Genomic DNA, 22,495 nt, shown 5'->3' on the forward strand with positions numbered 1-22,495 from the left:
CCTGAAATTTTTTTCTTTTTTTGTTTTTTGCTTTTTTGTTTTTTTGTTTTAAGACAGTCTCACTCTGTCCTCCAGGCTGGAGTACAGTGGTACAATTTTGGTTCACTACAACCTCCACCTCCCGGGTTCAAGTGATTGTCATGCCCCAGCTTCCCAAGTTGATGGGACTACAGGTGTGTGCCACCACACTTGGCTAATTTTTGTATTTTTAGTAGAGGCAGGGTTTTGTTATGTTGGCCAGACTGGTCTCAAACTCCTGGCCTCAAGCAATCTGCCCACCTTGGCCTCCCAGAGTACTGGGATTACATGCATGAGCCCCCATGCCAAATTTTGTGTCCTTAGACCGGCATCTCCTTTATTTTCCAATCCCCATGCTATCTTAATTACTGTATCTCTATAGTAAATCTTGACGTTCAGTAGTATCAGTCCTCCAACTTTGTTTTTATTCTTAAGTATTATGTTGATTATTCTGGGTCTTTTTTGTTTCTATATAAACTTTAACATCAGTTTGTAGGTGTCCACAAAATAACTTGCTGGGATTCTGACTGGGATTGAGTTGAATCTATGGATCAAATTGGGAAGAACTGACATTTTAGAGTCTTCCTATTCATTACCATGGAAACTCTTCCCATTTATTTAGATCATCTGATTCCTTTCAACAGAATTTTGTAGTTTTCCTTATATAGACTCTGTGTATATTTTCTTAGATTTATACTTGTTTTTTGGGGGGGCAGGGGGAAGGAACCTAATGTAAATGGTATTGTTTTTAATTTCCCATTTCAGTTGTTCATTGCTGGTCTACAGGAAAGCAGTTGACTTTTGTATATTTACATTGTTTTCTGCAACCTCATTATAATCATTTATTAGTTCCAGCAGTTTTTGTTTTCTTTTGGTTGATTCTTTGAAACTTTTTATATAGAAAATCAAGTCTTCTACAAATAGTTTTATTTCCTTTCCACATGTATACTTTTTCTGTCTTCCTTCTTTCCTTCCTTCCCTCTTTTTTCTATCTTTGTGTCTTTCTTACGGCCCTAGCTATAACTTCCAGTATGATATTGAATGAGAGTTGTGAGAGGACACATCTTGACCTTGCTCCCAGTCGCAGGGGAAAAACATCCTGTCTCTCACCGTAAGTATGATGTTAGCTGTAGGTTTCTTGTAGATATTCTTTCAAGTTGAGGTAGTTCCCCTCTATTCTTTGTTTGCCAGGAGAAGATAATTATTGATTCAATTTTTAAGTAGACATAGGCTATTCAAGTTACCTGTTTCACCTTCTGTGAGTTTCGGCAGTGCGTGTTTTTCAAAAAATTGGTTCATTTCATCTAAATTTGTGGGCATAGACTTGTTCATATAATCCCTTAATTCTCCTTTTAATTTTCATTGTATCTGTAGTGATATCCCTCTTTTTGTTTCTGATATTTATAATTTGTTTCTTTTTGTGTTTTTTTTTTTTAGTTTCCTGGATAAAGGCTTAAAAATTTTACTGATCTTTTCAGAGAACCAGCTTTTGGTTTTGTTGATATTCTCTATTGATTTTCTGTTCAATTACAATAATTTCTGCTCTAGATTTTACTATTCCTTATCTCTTGAATGCTTTAGTTTTATGCTGCTGTTTGTCTAGTTTCCTAAGATTAAAGCTTAGATCGTTGATTTTAGATCTTCTTTTCTGATACATGTATTCAATACTATTAATTTCCCTTTAAGCACTCCTTTTGCTGCATTCACAAGAATTGATAAGTTGAATTTACATTTAGTTCAAAATACTTTAAAATTTCTTTCACAATGTCTTCTTTGACCTATGTGTTATTTAGATGCATGTTGTTCAATCTCCAAGTATTAGGGGATTTTCCAGTTATCTTTTTCTTACTGATTTCTAGTTTCATTGTGATTTGAGAATATACATTGTATGATTTCTATTATTTTAAATTTGCTAAGGTGTGTCTTATGGCCTAGAATGTGGTCCATTTTGGCAAATGTTCCCTGTCAGCATGGGAAGATTGTGTATTATCCTGTTTTTGGATGAGGTATTGTATAAATGTTAATTAGATTCAGTTGACTGATGGTACTGTTCAGCTCTATTATATCCTTACTAACTTTCCCTGTACTGCTTCACAGGGAGTGCACATACTTCATAACAAAATATTCCAATTTTCCCTCACATCACATCCCTTGTAACATTGCTGTCATTCAATTTAATTTTCCATTAGCTATGATCGTTCAATATGTTGTCATTTTTATTACCCTAAACAATTATTTTTCTATTAAGTCAGTTTAGAATAAGGAAAATGAAAGACTTTATTTTACATTTATTACTTTTCAAATACTCTTTTTATGTAGATTTGCGTTTCTAACCTGTTTTCTCTGAAAAATATCTTTTAACCTATCTTAAATATCATTTTTTCTGCCATCAAATCTCTCAGTTTTTGTCTGAGGAATTCTTTCTCTTTTCCTTTTGAATTATTTTGCTGGATACAGAATTCTATTGTTTTTCTTTCAATGTTTTAACCATTTTTCCCTAGTCTCTTTGTTTGCATAGTTTCTAACAAGAACTGTAATGCAGTTCTTACTCTTCTATAGGTAAGGTTGTTTTTGTCCTTCTTACTTCTAATAAGATTTTTGTCTTTGGTTTTCTGCAGTTTGAGTATGATATATATAGGAGTAGATTTGTTGGTATTTATCCTGCTTGGTGTTCTGTGAGCCTCCTGCATCTATGGTTTGTTGTCTGTTAGTAATTTTTTTAAATTCTAAGCTATTATTCATATATTTTACTTCTCCATTTTGTATTATTACATGTATATTTTTGTAATTGTACCACAGTTCCTGGATATTATTTTTTATCCTTTATTCTCTTGGCTTTTCAGTTTGGGAATTTTTATTGACATACCTTCAAGCTCATTGATTGTTTCCTTGGTCATGTCCAGTCTGCTGATGTGCCTATCAAAAGCATTCTTTATTCCTGCTCCTGTTTTTTTTTTTTTTAATTGCTAGCATTTCCTTTTGATTTTTTGGCTCTCCATCTCTCTGTTCCATGCTCATCTGGTGTTGCATGTTGTCTATTGTAAACATTAGAGCAACAGTAATCATAATATATATTATATAAAATAAACATATTTATCATAATTTTCAATTCCCATTCTGATAATTCTAAAATCTTTGGCAAATTTGAGTTTGATTTTGATGCCTACTTTGTCTGTTCAGACTAGTTTTTGTTGCTTTCCAATTTTTTGTTGATAGCTATATATGATGTGTTAGGATATAGGAACTGAGTTTAATAAGATTTTAGTATTAAGTTTTATATTAACCTAGCAAGGAACCTTAGATGTGTTTAATGTTTGCTGTAGTGTTAGTTGTAGGTGCCAGAAGCTTCGATTTCCCATGGTTTCCTTTTTTTTTTTTTTTTTTTTTTAATTTTAAACTCCTCTTTCTTTTGTTTTCCCCAGGAACTACTTTGAATAAATTCTGTGTCCTACAGCTCTTTTAGTTGTAATCTGCATTTGTTACACTGGAGCCATATTGATATGGAAGTAAGGTGTTGGAGAGAAGAAGGGGAAATGCTCTGTGATCTTATAATTAAATCTGATTTTGTTTTTTTTAGTCTGAATTTCCGGGATGTGACCTTTGGAAGTATTTCTTAGCCATCCCTCTCCCTGCCGCCTTTTTTTCCTTTCAGAGGCCAGCCAGGAAGGCTGCTCCTCTCTCAAGTTAGATAAGGCTCTGGTAAAATAGTTTTATTTGGAGGGCAGACCTTTGTTTTGGAGAATGCTCTAGGAATATTTCAAAACTGTTACTTTGTCACTACCTCTGTCCAAAACATAGCCAGATGTTTCTCTGATTTTCACCATGAAAATCTGGTAGTACCCCATGAAAATGGGGGAAGTCTCCCTAAGACTAGGCCCCTAGGAGTTTTTGTCATTGAGAGGAATTCACACTCAATCTTCATCAGTTAGTCAATTACTATTTAAGTGCTCCTACTGGTTATTGGTTCCAAAGGCTTCTGCTTCAGGTAACTTGATCTCAGTTGTCATTCACTGTATTTACCCATTTTTTTCAGTTTTCAGGGTGATGGTTTTCCCTCTGTCCTCAGTTCGGTGATGTAACTAAGAAAAGTCATTGATTTTTCAGTTCCTTCAGTTTTTTTCCTTGTTCTAAGAACAAGAATAATGATTTCCAAGCTCTTTCCAGGTCAAAGCTGAAATTGGAAGTTCAAATATTTTTAAATCAATATTTTAATGTAAGGACACATTGAATTGAAGTAAGATTTAAAACTTTGTTGAGTTAAAAACTGAAACTGGGCCAGGTGTAGTAGCTCATGCCTGTAATCCCAGCACTTTGTGAGGCCAAGATAGGTGGATTGTTTGAATCCAGGAGTTCAAGACCAGCCTGGGCAACATAGTGAAACTCTGTATCTACAAACAATACAAAAATTAGCCAGGCTTGGTGGTGCATGCCTGTAAACCCAGCTACTGGGGAGGCTGAGGCATGAGGATCAGTTGAATCTGGGATGCAGAGGTTGCAGTGAGCCGAGATTGTGCCATTACACTCTAGCCTGGGTGACAGAACAAGACTGTGTCTCAAAAAAGAAAAAGAGCCAAACAAACCACAACCTAAATTGATCTAGACTTTTCTTTGGAATTTAAATTACATAGTAAACCTATGCTTTTTTTTTTTTAAGAAAAAAAAATCCATTCAGGTACTGCTGTCACTAGAGAAGTATAATGAAAACTGTTTCCCAAACTCCTGGAGTGTGAATCAGTAGGTATGGGGCCAGCATCTATATTTCACAAACTCTTTTGGAAATAACTGGCTTAAACTTTATTCAAGGGCTGAGCTTGGTGGCGCATGCCTGTAATTGCAGTACTTTGGGAGGCCATGGTGAGACGATTGCTTGGAGTTTTGAGACCAGCCTGGGCAAAAAAAGCAAGACCCTGTGTCTGTTAATGGCACAACAGGGTGACTATAGTCAATAGTAATTTAATTGTACATTTAAAAGAAACTAAAAGAGTATGATTGGATTGTTGATAACAAAGGATATATGCTTGAGATGGTGGATACCCCATTTATCCTGATATGATTATTACACATGGTACCCCATAATTTATATACTTACAATGTACCCACAAAATTTAAAGTAAAAAAAAAAAAAGACCTCATTTCTATAAAGTAAAAATTTTCAAAGTAGCCAGCTCAAGTGGCATGTGCCTGTAGTCTCAGCTACTTAGGAGGCTGAGGCTTGGTAGGATTGATTGAGACTAGGTATTCAAGGTTGCAGTGAGTTGTGATTGTGCCACTACACTTCAGCCTGGGTGATAGAGTGAGATCACATCTCTTTAAAAAAAGAACAAAACTCTTTTCAAGGAGAAAAATTACCAAATTGTATCTTCTGTGCTACTGTAATGGAACTATAATCCTTGTCTTACACAATTGCTGTTCAACTCTTAGCAGGGATGTCAGAGTCAGCATTTGAGAGCAGTTTTGTATTGAAATTAAGAGCAATTTCTGGTTCTTAAGAGTGATTGTATATGCAAAGGAAGGTATCTGTATGTTTTATTGAAATCAAGACATTTTGAACCTAATATCCTGATAAGCTAAATACTATCAGTTGGGTAAAATTGGTTATTTATTATTCCTGATGGTTTATGACAGCTTTACTCTGCATACATTCCCTTGTAGCCCAGTGCATGTGCCACAGTGCCTGTGCTATTTACATAGCTGGAAGATTGAACTTAACCACAATTCAAACACACGCGTGCACACACACACACACAACTAGAGTGGTTTCTCTACCTATAAAATGGGCCTCTTATGAATGTAAGTAGTAGTTGAGAACTATGAAAATTTATAGCCTCGTTTTTTTCTAAATTTAATCTATAGTTGGAATTTTTTTTTTTTTTTTTTTTTTTTAAGTCGAGTGAGGCAGGATTGCTTGAAAGCTTACTCAAAGATTCTTAAGGAGCCAGGTGCGGTGGCTCACTCCTGTAATCTCAGCACTTTGGGAGGCTGAGGAAAGTGGATCATCTGAGGTCAGGAGTTTGAGAACAGCCTGGCCAGCATGGTGAAACGCTGTCTCTACTAAAAATACAAAAATTAGGCCGGGCGCGGTGGCTCAAGCCTGTAATCCCAGCACTTTGGAAGGCCGAGACGGGTGGATCACGAGGTCAGGAGATCGAGACCATCCTGGCTAACACGGTGAAACCCCGTCTCTACTAAGAAATACAAAAAACTAGCCGGGCGAGGTGGCGGGCGCCTGTAGTCCCAGCTACTTGGGAGGCTGAGGCCGGAGAATGGCGTGATCCCAGGAGGCGGAGCTTGCAGTGAGCTGAGATCCGGCCACTGCACTCCAGCCTGGGCTACAGAGCAAGACTCCGTCTCAAAAAAAAAAAAAAAATACAAAAATTAGCTGGGCAGTGGCGGCTGCCTGCCTGTAGTCCCAGCTACTGGGGAGGCTGAGGCAGGAGAATTGCTTGAACCTGGAAACCTGGGAGGCAGAGGTTGCAGTGAGCTGAGATCGTGCCACTGCACTCCAGCCTGGGCAGCAGAGCAAAACTCCATCTAAAAAAAAAAAAAAACAAAAAAACAAAAGATTTTTAAGGGTTTTGCTTCCCCTGAAGTAGATATTATGCCACTAATAGAAAAGAAATGTGCAATGAATAATCAGGATTTGTAATTTTTTTATTTTTGTAGTTTAAATTGTTTTTGTTTTTGAGAGAGGGTCTCACTCTGTTGCCTAGGCAGGAGTGAAGTGGCAGAGGATAGCTCACTGTAACCGTGGTATTTTTTAATATTTTTCAAATGTATTGTGTAATTGGGTTACTGTGTTAATCCAGGCTAATCTTGAACTCCAGTCGTCAAGGGATCCTCTTGCCTCAACCACCCACAGTACTGGGATTACAGGCATGAGCCACCATGCCTTGTCTGGTTTAAGTTGTTTTAGTTTACTTTATTTACACCAGAATTATTATAAATATGTTTTATTGAAATCAATACATTTTATTTTATTTATTGAAATCAAGACATTTTAAATTTTGTGGGTACATGGTAAGTATATGTTTTCAATAGTTCTTTTTGCTTATTTCCTTGAAAGAATCCTTCAGGATTCTTTTTGAGTATCACTTATTGCATTAGTATAAGACAGTGAATCTTTGCCCTTGAACTTGCAGTTAATTATACTATTGGATTGACAAATTCATTTCTGCAGTCACAAGCTTTGTGGTAAAGGCCAAAAGTCTCTGCTTGGGCTCTGAGGAAACACTGTCATTATAGATCCAGCTGAGGTTACCAGAATAGTAGATACTGTCGTAAGACTTCTTCCAAACAGGATACTGATCTTGCTCTTGGATTTTAAAAGACTTTTTTATTTTTCAAAATTTTAATTAAATACTTGTGAGTCAATTGTTATGGTATTGGATAGTACAAATGACCTAGACTTAGACTTTTCAAGATTGCCTGGAATTTACAACATGCGAGTTATAAAATCTATAAAAGTATATGTCACGATTACGTGCCTTTCCATTTGTATTGTTTATTTTGCTTCAGTTGCTGTGCAAATATGAAAGTTGTATTAAATATTCTTATAATATTTTATAATTTTCAATAGGAGGTATATCTATATAAGGTATATAGGTATACCTATATATAGTTTCACACATACAGTTGATATTCACTATTTGTTTATTTTGTATTTTAGAATTCACCTACTTTATAACATTTATTTGTAACCTCAAATATATTTGCAGTGCTTTTGCAGTAATTTGTGTACATGTGCAGAGCAGTGAAAAATGTGAGTTGCCTGGTGCACATGTTCCTAGTTTAGATCAAACAAGGTCTAATGCTCTGCCTTCTTGTTTTAACTCTCATACTGTTAACAAATGTACTTTTTTGACCTTTATTTAGTGCCAAATTTTTTGCGTTTTTGTGCTTTTTGTTAGTGACTTTGCTGTTAAAAATGGCTTCCAAATGTAGTGCCGAAATGCTAATACTCAGTGTGAGAAGATTGTGATTTACCTTACAGAAAAAATACATGTATTAGATAAGCTTCCTTCAGACATTATTTATGGTGCTGTCAGCCATGAGTTTAATATTAGTGAATCAACAGCATCAGATAAGATGTCCTTAAACAGAGAGGCACATCAAGGTTATGTATTGAGGGTTTGATGAAAATGTGACCAGAGGCTCATAGGAACCTGTTTTATTTTTCTTAGGGGCAGTGGTTCAGTGGCTAATTCAGTGCTTGAATGGACTTTATAGAACATAACTACCTCAAATAATAAGAATAGACCTGCAGTCAGCCCTTTATATCTGTGGGTTCCACATCTGCAGATCAGTCAACCTCGGATCAAAATATTTGAAAAAGAAAAAACAATAAAAATTAACTGCAGTTTAAAAAATACACATTAAAAAACCAACGTAGTATAACAATTATTAACATAGTATTTACATTGTATTTGGTATTATAAGTAATCTAGAGGTGAGGTGCGGTTTTTTTTTTTTTTAAAGATGGAGTTTCGCTCTGTTGCCCAGGCTGGAGTACAGTGGCGCAATCTCGGCCCACTGCAAGCTCTGCCTCCTGGATTCACGCCATTCTCCTGCCTCAGCCTCCCAAGTAGCTGGGACTACAGGCGGCTGCCACCACGCCCAGCTAATTTTTTTTTGTATTTTTAGTACAGACGGGTTTTCACCATGTTAGCCAGGATGGTCTCAATCTCCTGACCTTGTGCTTTGCCTGCCTCGGCCTCCCAAAGTGAGATCGTTTTAAGTACAGGAGGATGTACATGGATTACATGCAAATAGGATGCCATTTCATAAGGGATTTGAGCATTCATGGATTTTGGTAACCATGGGAATTCTGGAACCAATGCCCCGAGGACACAGAGATAAATGTATTTCTTAAATTAAGGGATTATTTAAAATTAACAATGACATAATCTTTAAAGTAAATGATTATTTGAGATCAAGTGATTAGTAAATTATGGGCAGTTGAGAAGAGGAAGGAAATTATTTACATGTATACAGAAACCATGAAAGCTAGAGAAGCAGGAAGCATGTTTAGTTAACATTGCTGCCTAACAAAGACGAAGTCTTTAGATTTTTACATAGACCCTAGGTACATCAAAGAAAACTAAATCATGCCCACAGTTTCCTCCCAACTAAAAGAGTCTTTCATTGTCCGGGCACAGACTGGGAAAAATAAGGGGACAGATTACTGAAAGTATTTGCTTTTCTTACCATTGAATGATAGGGCACAATTATTAGTGAGGAAGAAAGAAATAATTTCTAGAATAAACTATTACTTCTAGGTTTTTTTTTTTTTTTTTTGAGACGGAGTCTTGCTCTGTTGCCCAGGCTGAAGTGAAGTGGTGCAATCTCAGCTCACTGTGACCTCCGCCTCCCGGGTTCAAGTGATTCTTGTGCCTCAGCCTCCTGAGTAGCTGGGATTACACGCACTTACCACCACACCCAGCTAATTTTTGTATTTTTATTAGACAGGGGGTTTTGCCATGTTGGCCAGGCTGGTCTTGAACTCTCGACCTCAGGTGATCTGCCCACCTAGACCTCCCAAAGTGCTGGGATTACAGGCGTGAGCCACCGCACCTGGGCATTACTTCTAGATTGTTAATGATAACAACGTAGAGTTGTATATAGTGAGAAGCACTATTGTGTAGTTAATTTCTTTGCCTTCTTTATACTTGACAACACTCTGAGGACATAGCATATGTAATACTTTTAAACAAATAAAATACTAAAATAGTAAAGCAAAGGCCCTCAGTGGACCACTAATACCACTGTTTGTGATCTGGCTCTGTCCCATGACACATAGACTTATAGTAGACGGTAATATGTTGAAGAAACTCATGAAAAACTCTTAAATGATCAGTGTATTTGTTTATTTATACATTGTTTCTTTTAATCAAAAAGTATATGCACATGATTAAGAAACAAAAATTTCTGAAAGATCTAATAATTAAAAACAAATGAATCCTATCCTATCCACCCCATTCTTCCCAGACACGTTCTCTTTTTAACTATTAGTTATTTCTTGTTATTTACCTCCGTATTATTAAAAAGTATACATAATGTTGCTGTTTCCTGATTTATCAGTTTTAGATCATATTTATTTTCTGACATGATATATGACTTTACACCTGTTCCTTGGTCCTTTATCATCTCAGTATTGTTATGGCACCATCATGTTCTTCAGCTCTGGTAATTTTTCTACTGTCTTTTACAATGCATTCTGTTTTCTCTCTGGAATCCTTTTGTTTTTTTTTTTGTTTTTTTTTTTAGAAATTGGTACTCCTGGATTGTTCTGTGTTCCTTTTTTTTTTTTTTCATATTTTCCTTCTCTTTTTGTGAATGTTTTGTTTTTCTATCCCTTCTATGCTTTTTTTCATTTCAGCAAATCTTTGATGCTTTCTTATTTTTGGATAATCCTTTTCTTTGAAAATTAGATTCTCTGCCATATTCTTTAATTTTAATGTACATTAAGTTTTGTTTAAAAGTTTTCTTCCATTGTTTGCATTATTTCTGTTTTCCTCTGGAGTCATTTTATATGGGTGAGTGTGTGTGTGTTTCTGTTGTTGTTTCTTTCTCTTCTTAGAGGCTTTCTCTAAATATCAGTGTTTTTGCTTGTGCTCTGTAGTTGAGAATGAGATAACAAACTGTAGGTTAGGAATTCTGTGCATAATCAGGCTTTTAACTGGCGACCTTCATCTCAGGGCAGTGTTTTTCAGTGTTTTTTAATTATCATTACCTGAAGAAGCATATTTAGTTATTTTTCCCCTAATCTTTGCTCCTCTCATACCACCACCCGCCCCATCCCATGAAGATTTAATACTACAAGGTATAGTCTATATCTGATTATATACTCTGAAAGATACAAATGTCAGGAAGAGTTTGGAAAAGGTCATTCCTCTGGGCCATTCAACTGCCATATCTGCTTTCTTCTATCTGTAGTCATTTTCTGGGGAAGTGGAGAGGAGATAGGGAGCTGCCAACCATTTATGGACTTTGAATTAGTCTCCCAATTTTCAGTACTGTATCTTAGCTCCTGTCATGACTTTCCCCAAAATTTGTGAGTCTTGAGCTTCTTCTTGCTTTAGTGGGGCAAATTAGCTCCCCTTTGTCCATGTCTCCGTCTGTGATACTATGACCTTATAAATTCCTCTACTCTGCTACTTCAGTGACAATTCCACCCTATGTTTGTCTTCCAGAATTTCATGAAATCTCTATTTTAATTTTCAATAATAGTTTCTTGGCAATTTTTTTAATTAATTAATTTATTTTTTAAATAATAGAGACAGGGTCTCGCTATGTTCCCCAGGCTAGTTTTGAACTCTGGGCTTAAGCAGTCCTCCTGCCTCAGTCTCCCAAAGAGCTGGGTTTACAGGTGTGAGCCACCGCACCCAGCCGGTTCCTCTCTAATTCTGTTTGTTGCACTGGTTTATCTGTTTTCAAATCTTAGGTGGTGTTCATTTGGGGCCTCAGAAACTGAAGAGAGGATACACATTTGTCTTCAGTTTTCCATCATATCTGGACACCTGTAATAAGCTTTAAAAACAAACATTTTCATATATTCCTAGTTTGTATTCTAGTCATATTTGCTCTATAATATACCTTTGCGTTTATTTTAAAATTCTTAGCAATGATTGCATGTTCTACAGAGAGCTCATTAAAGTGACCTGTTTTTATTGTTTCTATCCATTGTAATACATCATGTTTATATTGTTTCAAATTCAAGAAAACTTGTAGAGGCAAGATAATTATTCTCTTTTTTGGCTCCTAGGTGTTAGACAGTTATACTGAAGTTGGTATTAGAATTTGTGGAAATCTCAGAGAGCAGTATTGCACAGTACAATCTCAGCTGTTAGCCACGTGTGGCTGTTTAACTTAATTAAAATAAATTCACTTCCTTTATCATACTGGTCACATGTCATGTGTTCAGTAACCACATACAGCTAGTGGCTACACTGTTTCAGACAGTGCAGGTTTCCATCATTGCCAGGTTCTACTAGACAGCATTATTTTTAAAAGTAGAAAGTAGGGCACCATTCTGTAGTTCTGCCAGACTGACTAGTTTCTTAAGCCTAAGGCTTTGCAGGAGTTGCTTAGTCTAGTAAATGTATAGGGCTTTGCTAAATAGATAATGATGTAAAAAGAAAATAATTAACATCTTGAAAGTATGCTTTGAAGCCTTCAGGAGAATGTATAAGTCACAGGACTAACTATTGTCTAAATTAGTCCAAGAGACAGCTAAGAAAGCACTCTGCTAATTGTGTGATAATCTTTTCTTGTGTTGATTCAAGGAAACACTGTAGAAGGTTGAGAGAGTCATAAAATATAGCTTGTATGTATAGTGTTCTCACTGTCCTGAAGAACATTACTAGAGTCTTAGCATAGGCAACAAAATGATGCAGATAAACTGTTGTTTTGAGTGGGTAGATAGATAAGCCGTTACTTCATTTAGAATATTTTCCTTTTGTATATGTAGTTGATTATTTGCAGTATATTTAAGTACAGCATACCCCTTAGAAATGTGGAGTTGGAAGGGGCTTTAGAAATTATCATGGTATCCTTTCATTTTACAGGTATGGGAAACAAATGCTTAAAGCAGGGAAATAATTTACTCTGGGGCACACAGTCACTGGTGGGGAGAGCCAACACCAGAACCAACATATTTTGAGACCATTTCCCATGGTACTGTGTTGTTGATAAGGAAGGAAGGACTTGGTCCACTGTCTTTTCTCAAAATCTTTAATAATCTAGGTGTAAGGCCGAAGCTGGCAACATAAACTTAAAATTATTTTAAGAGTATGTAACTCTGGGAACTATACATTTCATAATGTGTCTTCCTCTTTTTAGAACAACAATTTGTAATCTTTACACGATGCCACGAATTGGAGAACCTGTCTGGCTTACAATGATGTCGGGGACTCCAGAAAAGAACCACCTTTGCTATCGTTTCATGAAGGAGTTCACTTTTCTAATGGAAAATGCTTCCAAAAATCAGTATGAATTTATTTATTTATTTATTATAACTAGATATTGTAATCAAACTCAATTACAGATGTGGAAGAATCATCCATTATCTTTGAAGTTATTTTATATTATTAATCAAAATTAATAATCAGAATTCTAAAAAATAATTAAATGATAGGGTATGGAAGAATATTACAGAACCTTATGAATGAAAAGCAGTGAAAATGTCTGTAATTATGTAATTAAAATTCCTGACATAGAATTATCTGAGGCTGCCCATTTTTTTGTGAATTGTATCCGTTTATAGTTTTATTTCATAGAAAAGAGGTAGAAAACATGTAAGGATGGCCAGGCGTGGTGGCTCACACCTGTAATCCCAGCACTTTGGGAGGCTGAGGTGGGTGGATCATGCGGTCAGGAGATCGAGACCATCCTGGCTAATACGGTGAAACCCCATCTCTACTAAAAATACAAAAGCAAAATTAGCCAGGCGTGGTGGTGGGCTCCTGTAGTCCCAGTTACCCGGGAGGCTGAGACTGGAGAATGGCATGAATCCAGAAAGTGGAGCTTGCAGTGAGCCGAGATCATGCCACTGCACTCTAGCCTGGGCGGCAGAGCCAGACTCTGTCTCAAAAAAATAAACAAACAAAAAAAAACATGTAAGGAAATGCTAGGATTTTAGTGATGCATTTTCAGTGTGATGTTTTATCATACTGTTTTCTTTTAACTATTTAAGTCTTTGGAATCCAGATGAGTAATTCAGATGTTTTTATTCTCTTTGATGATAGACAGAGTTTGCTCAATACTTTGCCTCATTTTCCCATTCGGTAATTTGGAAATGTAAGGACCTGCTGGTTGATTCAGTAATGAATTGTGTGATTAAACACTGAAAATAATCCATAATGGGCCTGGCACGGTGGCTTACGCCTGTAATCCCAGCACTTTGGGAAGCCGAGGCGGGTGGATCATGAGGTCAGGAGATTGAGACCATCCTGGCTAAGACCATCCTGGCTAACAGAATGAAACCCCGTCTCCACTAAAAATATAAAAAATTAGCCAGGCGTGGTGGCGGGTGCCTGTAGTCCCAGCTACTCGGATAGCTGAGGCAGGAAAATGGCATGAACCGGGGAGGCGGAGCTTGCAATGAGCTGAGATTGCGCCACTGCACTCCAGCCTGGGCAACAGAGCGAGACTACATCTCACAAAAAAGAAAAAGAATCCATAATTTTTGAAGTAAAATGGCATTTCTGTTTTGTACTTATGATCTACAATAGCTCTTTTGAATGTTACCTTTATTTTAAGTAGTTTTTAACTCCTTCTCAACCGGACACAATTAACTTTCATTTTAATCCTGGTGTTATATACTCATCCTTTCCTCTCTCCTCTGCTTTTTTGGTGCCATTTGGCCACATGAACATATATACTCTTCTTGCTTACTCTGTCACTACATTTAACCTAAGGTTTCATGAAGGCAGATTGGAATCTGATCAGATGTATTTTGTTTTCAGATTCTTGCCAGCTCTCATTACTGCAGTTCTGACTAATCATCTTGCCTGGGTTCCAACAGTCATGCCAAATGGACAGCCACCTATAAAAATATTTTTAGAAAAGCATTCCTCTCAGAGTGTGGACATGTTGGCAAAGACTCATCCATATAACCCACTTTGGGCACAACTGGGTATGTAATCTGACAACTGTTACAGTATATATTAAACTTGTTTTGTAGCTATCTGTAATATTTTTATAGCAAAACCAAAAATAAATAAAATCCTTTTACCTCCTGCATTCTAAAGCATCTCTGCTTTGCTTGTCCTTTCATGACTGGCAATTTATCCTATCCTCATCTTAGATGTGAAATCATTCCTTATAGATGAAGAACTGCAGGTATGGCAAGAGGAGCAGGCTAATAGCTGGTTTACTAGTAACTCCAGATTTTCAGGGTGTTTTATGATTTTGTACTTTGTGTTAGGTACTTTGCAAGAAAGAATGAATCAACAAAGTCACCCATGATACCTAAAATAAATCTGGTTAGGAGGGAAGCAGTTCACTGAGGTTTCTGTTGATCCACTTTTGTTCACTTGCTAAGTCATTTTGGAAAATGTTTCCCTCAGTGTTAAACACCACTAAACAAGTGGGGGAAGAGGGGAGAGTAAGTGGTAGATAAGTTCATGGGCAATAGGGAGGGATTATAGCAGGGTGCTAAAGACACAGGCTGTGGAGTCAGGCACACCACGTTTGAATCACAGTTTCCTTATTCATAAAGTGGGAATAATAATAGATGATACATACTTTAAAAGTTGTAAAAATTAAATGAGATAATACATGTAAAATGGTTAAGACTGTCTGGTAAACGTAGCTGCTAATTATTTCTGCTCCTACTCTATTGCTGTTAGATGATGGGAGAAGAGTAAGATGAGAACATTTTGGTGATTGGATAGTAACTTTCCTTAGGTTGCTCTGGTGATTGACCTTGCCAGGTAGATTGTCATATGGCTTATCAGTTCATATAACCAACCTCCTTCCCTATTGGCTTTCTCCCTTGCTCCCTCCCCCATTCCCTTCCATTTTATTGAGTTATAATTGACATATAGTAAATGCATTTTTTTAATGGAGTCTCACTCCTTTGCCCAGGCTGGAGTACAGTGGCATGATCATGGCTCACTGCAGCTCCAATCTCCCTGGGATCAAATGATCCCCCTACCTTAGTCACCCAAGTTGCTGGGACTACAGGTGCATACCACCACACTAGGCTAGTTTTTGCATTTTTTGTAGAGATGGGGTTTCGCCATGTTCCCCAGGCTGCTCTCAAACTCTTGGACTCAAGCGATCTGTTCACGTTGGCCTCCCAAGGTGCTGGGATTACAGACGTGAGCCACCACACCCGGCCCAACACATATTTAAAGTACACAATTTGGGCTGGGTGCGGTGGCTCACGCCTGTAATCCTAACACTTTGGGAGGCTGAGGTGGGTGGATTACTTGAGGTCAGGAATTCAAAACCAGCCTGGCCAACATGGGGAAACCCTCCCTCTACTAAAAATACAAAACAATGGCCCGGTGCAGTGGCTAACGCCTATAATCCCAGCACTTTGGGAGGCTGAGGCGGGTGGATCACAAGGTCAGGAGATTGAGACCATCCTGGCTGACACGGTGAAACCCCATCTCTATTAAAAGTACAAAAAATTAGCCAGGCATGGTGGCAGCCGCCTATAGTCCCAGTTATTCGAGAGGCTGAGGCAGGAGAATGGCGTGAATCCAGGAGGCAGAGCTTGCAGTGAGCTGGGATCGCGCCACTGCACTCTAGCCTGGGCAACAGTGCAAGACTCTGTCTCAAAAAAAAAAAACAAAAAGAAACCAAAAAAAACAATTAGCTGGGCGTAGTGGCAGGCACCTATAATCCCAGCTACTTAGGAGGCTGAGGCAGGAGAATCCCTTGAACACGGAGGCAGAGGTTGTAGTGAGCCGAGATCATGCCACTGCACCACAGCCTGGGCAACAGAACGAGAATCTGTCTCAAAAAAAAAAAAAAAAAGCAATTTGATAAGTTTCGCATATATGCCTCTGAAACCATGACCACAATCAAAACAGTAATCATATTGCATCACTTCCAAAAGTTTCCTTATGCCTTTTTGTAATCTCTTCCTCTTCCTCCCCCTCTTCTTCTCCCCAGTTTCTCTGTTCCTCTTCCACCATCCCTACACAGCCACTGGCTTACTTTCTGTCATGATAGATTACTTGCATTTTCTAGAGTTTTATATGAATGGAATCATGCAGTATACACTTTGTTTGTCTGATCTCTTTCATTCAGTATAATTCAGATTCACCTATTTTGTGTGTATTAATAGTTTATTCCTTTTTAATGCTGAGTAGTATTCCATTGCATTGACTTTTTAAAAATCAAATTATTAGTAGTATTTTTAAAATTGGGACATTTAAATCCTTTTTTAATTCTACAGTCATTTGTTGACTGACTAAGGCTCTGTGCTATAAAGATGAATGATTTGGAAATTGCCCTCAAGAAGTCAACAGTCTAAGACTGTAGGTAATATATATGCAGAAAACAATAATAATTCAAGGAGGAACTATAAGAGAAATGAAAAGTTTAGTAGGAGTTGAACAGGGGAGCCTACTTTTGCCCAAGTGAGGATGCTTAGGTGGGAAGCTATGGACTGGCAGAGATATTGAGGAAAGGGACAGGACATCACATGAGTAAAGAGTAGGTGTTAAAAGTGCAGAGCATATTCAGTGGTCCAGTTTAACTGGGTCTTTGCATGAATAAAGATTTCTTCTTCTGACTGCCAAGAAGGAGAATAAGTATAAGAAGATAAAGCTGGAAAAGTAAAATGGGAATCATGAAAGACTCACTTGCCATACCAAAGTAATTTCAACTTACTTGGTAATTCGTGGGAATCGTGGGAGTAGTTTAGAACAGTGGCATGGTGATATTTGAGCCAGTGTGTTAGCCAGAGGAGAAAATTTATCATAATAGTACCTATAGCATGTATTTATTTGAGACCTGTTTATATTTGTTCCTTTAAAAAGTGTGAGGGCTTTGTAAAGTAAAAATAGAGGATTTTAAATGTATATACTGACAACTTGCAAAAATTAAATTAAGTTGAAATTAGTGGCTTTGTATTCTCCTTTTTTTCTTTCTTTCTTTCTTGAGACAGGGTCTCACTGTATCGCACAGGCTAGAGTGTGGTGGTGCGATCACAGTTCACTGCAGCCTCAACTTCCTGGGCTCAGGTGATTCTTCCACCTTTTCCTCTCAAGTAGCTGGGATTACAGGAGCAAGCCACCATGCCCAGCTAATTTTCTGTATTTTTTTGTAGAGACGAGAGTTTTGCCATGTTGCCCAGACTGGTCTTAAACTGCTGGGCTCGAGTGATCAGCCTGCTTCCACCTCCCAAAATGCTGGGATTACATGCATAAGCCACCATGCCCAGCCCTATTTTCCATAGTTTTGGCACTGAAATTATTGGATTAATTTGAAATATAGCATAAATATAGAAATGATAATTTCTAGTCCTGACCCCCTCACTTCCCCTGCTTTTAACATAATCGCTAGTCATGTTTAGAATGGGTTGAAAAGTGAAAATGAATTGCATGGCTAAACTTGTTGCCCTTTCTTTTCCTTTTAGTAAGGATGAGTCTCTCTCTTCCTGCCCTTTCTGGCCTATCCTGAGTACCCAACCCTCTAGGGAATGGAAGGGGAAAACAGGCTCTTACTAACATGGGAGCTGGTGGGATGGGGTGCTGGCTAGGGGAACAACAGTTAAAGTTTGGAGATATGACTTACTTTTTAATTTTATTTCTTTTTTTCTTTTTTTTTTTTTGAGACGGAGTCTCACTCTTGTCGCCCAGGCTGGATTGCAATGGTGTCATCTCAGCTCAATGCACCCTCTGCCTCCTGGGTTCAAGCAATTCCCCAGCCTCAGCTTCCCAACTAGGTGGGACTACAGGCATCCACCACAACACCTGGCTAATTTTTGTATTTTTAGTAAGTACAGGGTTTTACCATGTTGGCCAGGCTGGTCTTGAACTCCTGGTATCAAGTGATCTACCCATCTCGGCCTCCCAGAGTGCTGGAATTACAAGCGTGAGCCACCGTGCCCAGCCCCAGAGATGAGATTTAAATCAGGAATGGTTAAGTGTGTGGTGTGACTACTCTAGCTTTGCTCCATTTTACTGCTACTCCTTTCCTGTCCTTGCAAGCCAGCAGATATTGTGCTTTGTCTTTTCTTGATTGGATACAGCTGCAGAGTCCTTGTGTACATAGTACTTCAGGCAGTACTTCTCTAACCAGGTAAAAATGCTCTTCATGGAGCCTGGGTTAAAGAATATTCTTGGGATATGTGAGTTTCAGAACTGACTCTTTGCTTGAGGTTTCTGAACCATAGCATTTGTTTAAAGAGGAAGCCAGAAAACCCTTAAATTCACCTTTCTCTCTGGTTAAGACTCTTCATCTCATCTTCCTCCCTTGAATAGTCACTCATCTGTTGAAGAACTAAGAGTGAGGCCAGGCATGGTGGCTCATGCCTGTAATCCCAGCACTGTGGGAGGCCAAGGCCAGTGGATTGCTTGAGCCCAGGAACTCAAGATCAGCCTAGGAAACATGGCAAAACTCTGTCTCTACAAAAAAAAAATACAGATAATTAGCCAGGCGTGGTGGCACATACCTATAGTCCCAGCTACTCAGGAGGCTGAGGTAGGAGAATTACTTGAGCCTAAGAGGCTGAGGCTGCAGTGAACCATGACTGTACCACTGTACTCCAGCCAGGATTACAGTGTGAGACCGTGTCTCAAAAAAAAAAAAAAAAAAAAAAAGAGTAAAACCTAAACTGCTACTCACACGGTAAGATTAGGTTTCTGATCATTAAAAATAGCTTACTTAGCTGTGTCAGTAAAGGATGTGTCCAATAACTGATTTTTCCATTTCAGGAGACTTGTATGGCGCTATTGGCTCTCCTGTACGGTTAGCAAGGACTGTGGTAGTTGGCAAACGACAAGACATGGTCCAGAGGCTACTTTATTTTCTTACTTATTTTATAAGATGCTCTGAACTTCAAGAAACGCATCTTTTAGAAAATGGAGAAGATGAAGCCATCGTTATGCCAGGCACAGTAATTACTACCACTTTAGAGAAAGGTGAAATAGAAGAATCGGAGTATGTCCTTGTCACAATGCATAGAAACAAAAGCAGTTTGCTCTTTAAAGAGTCAGAAGAAATAAGAACTCCCAGTTGTAACTGTAAATATTGCAGTCATCCACTCCTTGGGCAAAATGTAGAGAACATTTCACAACAAGAGAGAGAAGATGCTCAAAACAGCTCTAAGGAGCTGCTAGGAATTTCAGATGAGTGCCGGATGATTTCTCCTTCTGACTGCCAAGAAGAAAATGCTGTTGATGTTAAACAGTACAGAGATAAATTAAGAACTTGCCTTGATGCCAAGTTAGAGACGGTTGTTTGCACAGGATCTGTTCCAGTAGACAAATGTGCATTGTCAGAGTCAGGCTTAGAGCCAACAGAGGAAACATGGCAGAGTGAGAAGTTGCTGGATTCAGACAGTCACACAGGCAAAGCAATGAGATCCACAGGAATGGTTGTGGAGAAAAAACCTCCAGATAAGATTGTGCCTGCTTCATTTTCTTGTGAGGCTGCCCAGACAAAGGTTACTTTCCTGATTGGGGATTCTATGTCACCTGATTCAGATACTGAGCTTCGAAGTCAAGCAGTGGTGGATCAGATTACCAGACATCACACCAAACCGTTGAAGGCAGAAAGAGGGGCTGTTGATCAGCATCAAGAAACTAAACAAACAACTAAGGACCAATCTGGAGAGTCTGATATACAGAACATGGTTTCTGAAGAGCCCTGTGAACTTCCCTGTTGGAATCATTCAGACCCAGAAAGCATGAGCTTATTTGATGAATATTTTAATGATGATTCAATTGAAACCAGGACTATTGATGATGTTCCAATTAAAACAAGTGCAGATAGTAAAGACCATTGCTGTATGTTAGAGTTTTCAAAAATATTGTGTGCAAAAAATAACAAACAGAACAATGAATTTTGTAAATGTATAGAAACAGTTCCCCAAGATTCATGTAAAACCTGCTTTCCTCAGCAGGACCAAAGAGATACACTCTCCATTCTTGTCCCCCATGGGGATAAAGAGAGTTCAGATAAAAAAATTGCTGTAGGAACTGAATGGGACATTCCAAGAAATGAAAGTTCAGATAGTGCCCTTGGGGATAGTGAAAGTGAAGATACAGGTCATGATATGACTAGACACGTTAGCAGTTATTATGGAGGAGAGCAAGAAGATTGGGCAGAAGAGGATGAGATACCTTTTCCTGGGTAAGTAGGAAGTTTTCACCTATAATGGGCCCTATATAAATATGTACCATTCTTTTCTTTAGCTGGTCTCTGAAGGTTAGTATAAAAGAAGAGATCATTGTCCTGGATAGCTCTCTCTTATTTTCATATTCTCGTAACTCATAAGGAGTAAAGGCTAAGCCCCAGAAATACCCCAGAAAGGTTTTATGAAGACCTCAGAGAAAAGTTAAGGATCTGGTTGATAAGTATAAGATTTCTTACTGCTTAGAAGGTTTCAAGCCATTTAGGAGTGACTTCTGCCCCAAAAAAGGACATATGCTGAGCCTGGCAGTTGGGGAGTACTAATCCCTGAGATGTTAGAATGACTGTTAGAAATAGATTTGGCCAAGCCGGGCGCGGTGGCTCACGCCTGTAATCCCAGCACTTTGGGAGGCCGAGGCGGGCGGATCACAAGGTCAGGAGATCGAGACCATGGTGAAACCCCGTCTCTACTAAAAAATAGAAAAAAATTAGCCGGGCGCAGTGGCGGGCGCCTGTAGTCCCAGCTACTCGGGAGGCTGAGGTAGGAGAATGGCGTGAACCCGGGAGGCGGAGCTTGCAGTGAGCCGAGATTGCGCCACTGCACTCCAGCCTGGGCGACAGAGCGAGACTCCGTCTAAAAAAAAAAAAAAAAAAAAAAAGAAATAGATTTGGCCAAGACTAAGAGGAAAACAGAGAACATATACTTTGAGTCAAAGTATGCAAGGAGAAGATTCATACTTGAGAAACGTTACATACCCAGCTTTGGACTTGTGAGGCATTTAATTGTTTTGTTTTAGATGATTGTTTTCATAATCTGGTTGTATTAAGAATGTGCTACAAACACAAAGTACAGTTCTCTTAAAGTCTGTTAGGGAAGATTGATCCTCACTTCATTAAGCAGTTGCTCATCAGACCTTCTCTGAATAAGAAGGAGTATTTTATTTTCTGATAGAGCACTTGAGCCAGTTTTTAAATAAGGATGATTTTACTCTTGATTTTACTATTATTACCATTTAACTCTTAATTTTTATGATTATTACCATTATATAAGGATGAATTTACAGTTGATTTTAATACAGACTAGTGTTAAATATGGACTAGTAGAATTCATGTTTTTTGTGTGTGTGTGTGTTTTTTTTTACTGGTTAAATATATTTATTACTAATTAGATGTCTTTTGGGGGCATTTTTCTTCCAGGTCAAAGTTAATCGAAGTGAGTGCTGTTCAGCCCAACATTGCCAACTTTGGGAGGTCCTTGCTAGGTGGTTACTGCTCATCTTATGTGCCTGACTTTGTTCTTCAAGGAATTGGGAGTGATGAGAGGTTCCGTCAGTGTCTGACGTCAGATTTATCTCATGCTGTGCAGGTGAGTGACCTTCACTGTTTTTGAGTTTATTTAGAAGAAACTCTGTTAACTGGCAGAACCCAAAATTGCCTTATATTTTTGGTCATACTTTTTACAACACAAGCATTGTTCTCTGAAACCATCACTTTATATTCAATGCCTATATCTTTGTATCTGTCACTGTGAAAGCAAATTAAGTTCCAGAAATCTATCCACATGGGTATCGGAATACAGAAAGTACTGTATGTATTCATGGATGTCCATCAACTAGGTTATTTACAGTATCAAAAATTTGCAAGTGCTTAAGTTTGAATGGAA

At 38.1% G+C, this 22,495-nt stretch overlaps 1 protein-coding gene across 3 annotated transcripts in view; it reads left to right on the forward strand.

Annotated features, from left to right (window-relative positions):
* Positions 1-22,495, forward strand: part of FNIP1 (folliculin interacting protein 1) — a 165,688-nt gene that overhangs the window by 108,264 nt on the left and 34,929 nt on the right. For 2 of the 3 annotated variants that reach the window (XM_008014333.3, XM_008014334.3), the window contains 4 exons: positions 12,856-13,002; positions 14,481-14,650; positions 19,413-20,832; positions 22,030-22,198. In XM_008014333.3, the coding sequence (XP_008012524.3) occupies positions 12,856-13,002; positions 14,481-14,650; positions 19,413-20,832; positions 22,030-22,198 (1,906 nt within the window). The remainder of the gene's footprint in view (positions 1-12,855; positions 13,003-14,480; positions 14,651-19,412; positions 20,833-22,029; positions 22,199-22,495) is intronic. The other variant, XM_008014335.3, reaches the window with a different exon arrangement.

Source organism: Chlorocebus sabaeus, chromosome 23, assembly GCF_047675955.1.
Source record: "Chlorocebus sabaeus isolate Y175 chromosome 23, mChlSab1.0.hap1, whole genome shotgun sequence".
NCBI lineage: Eukaryota > Metazoa > Chordata > Mammalia > Primates > Cercopithecidae > Chlorocebus > Chlorocebus sabaeus.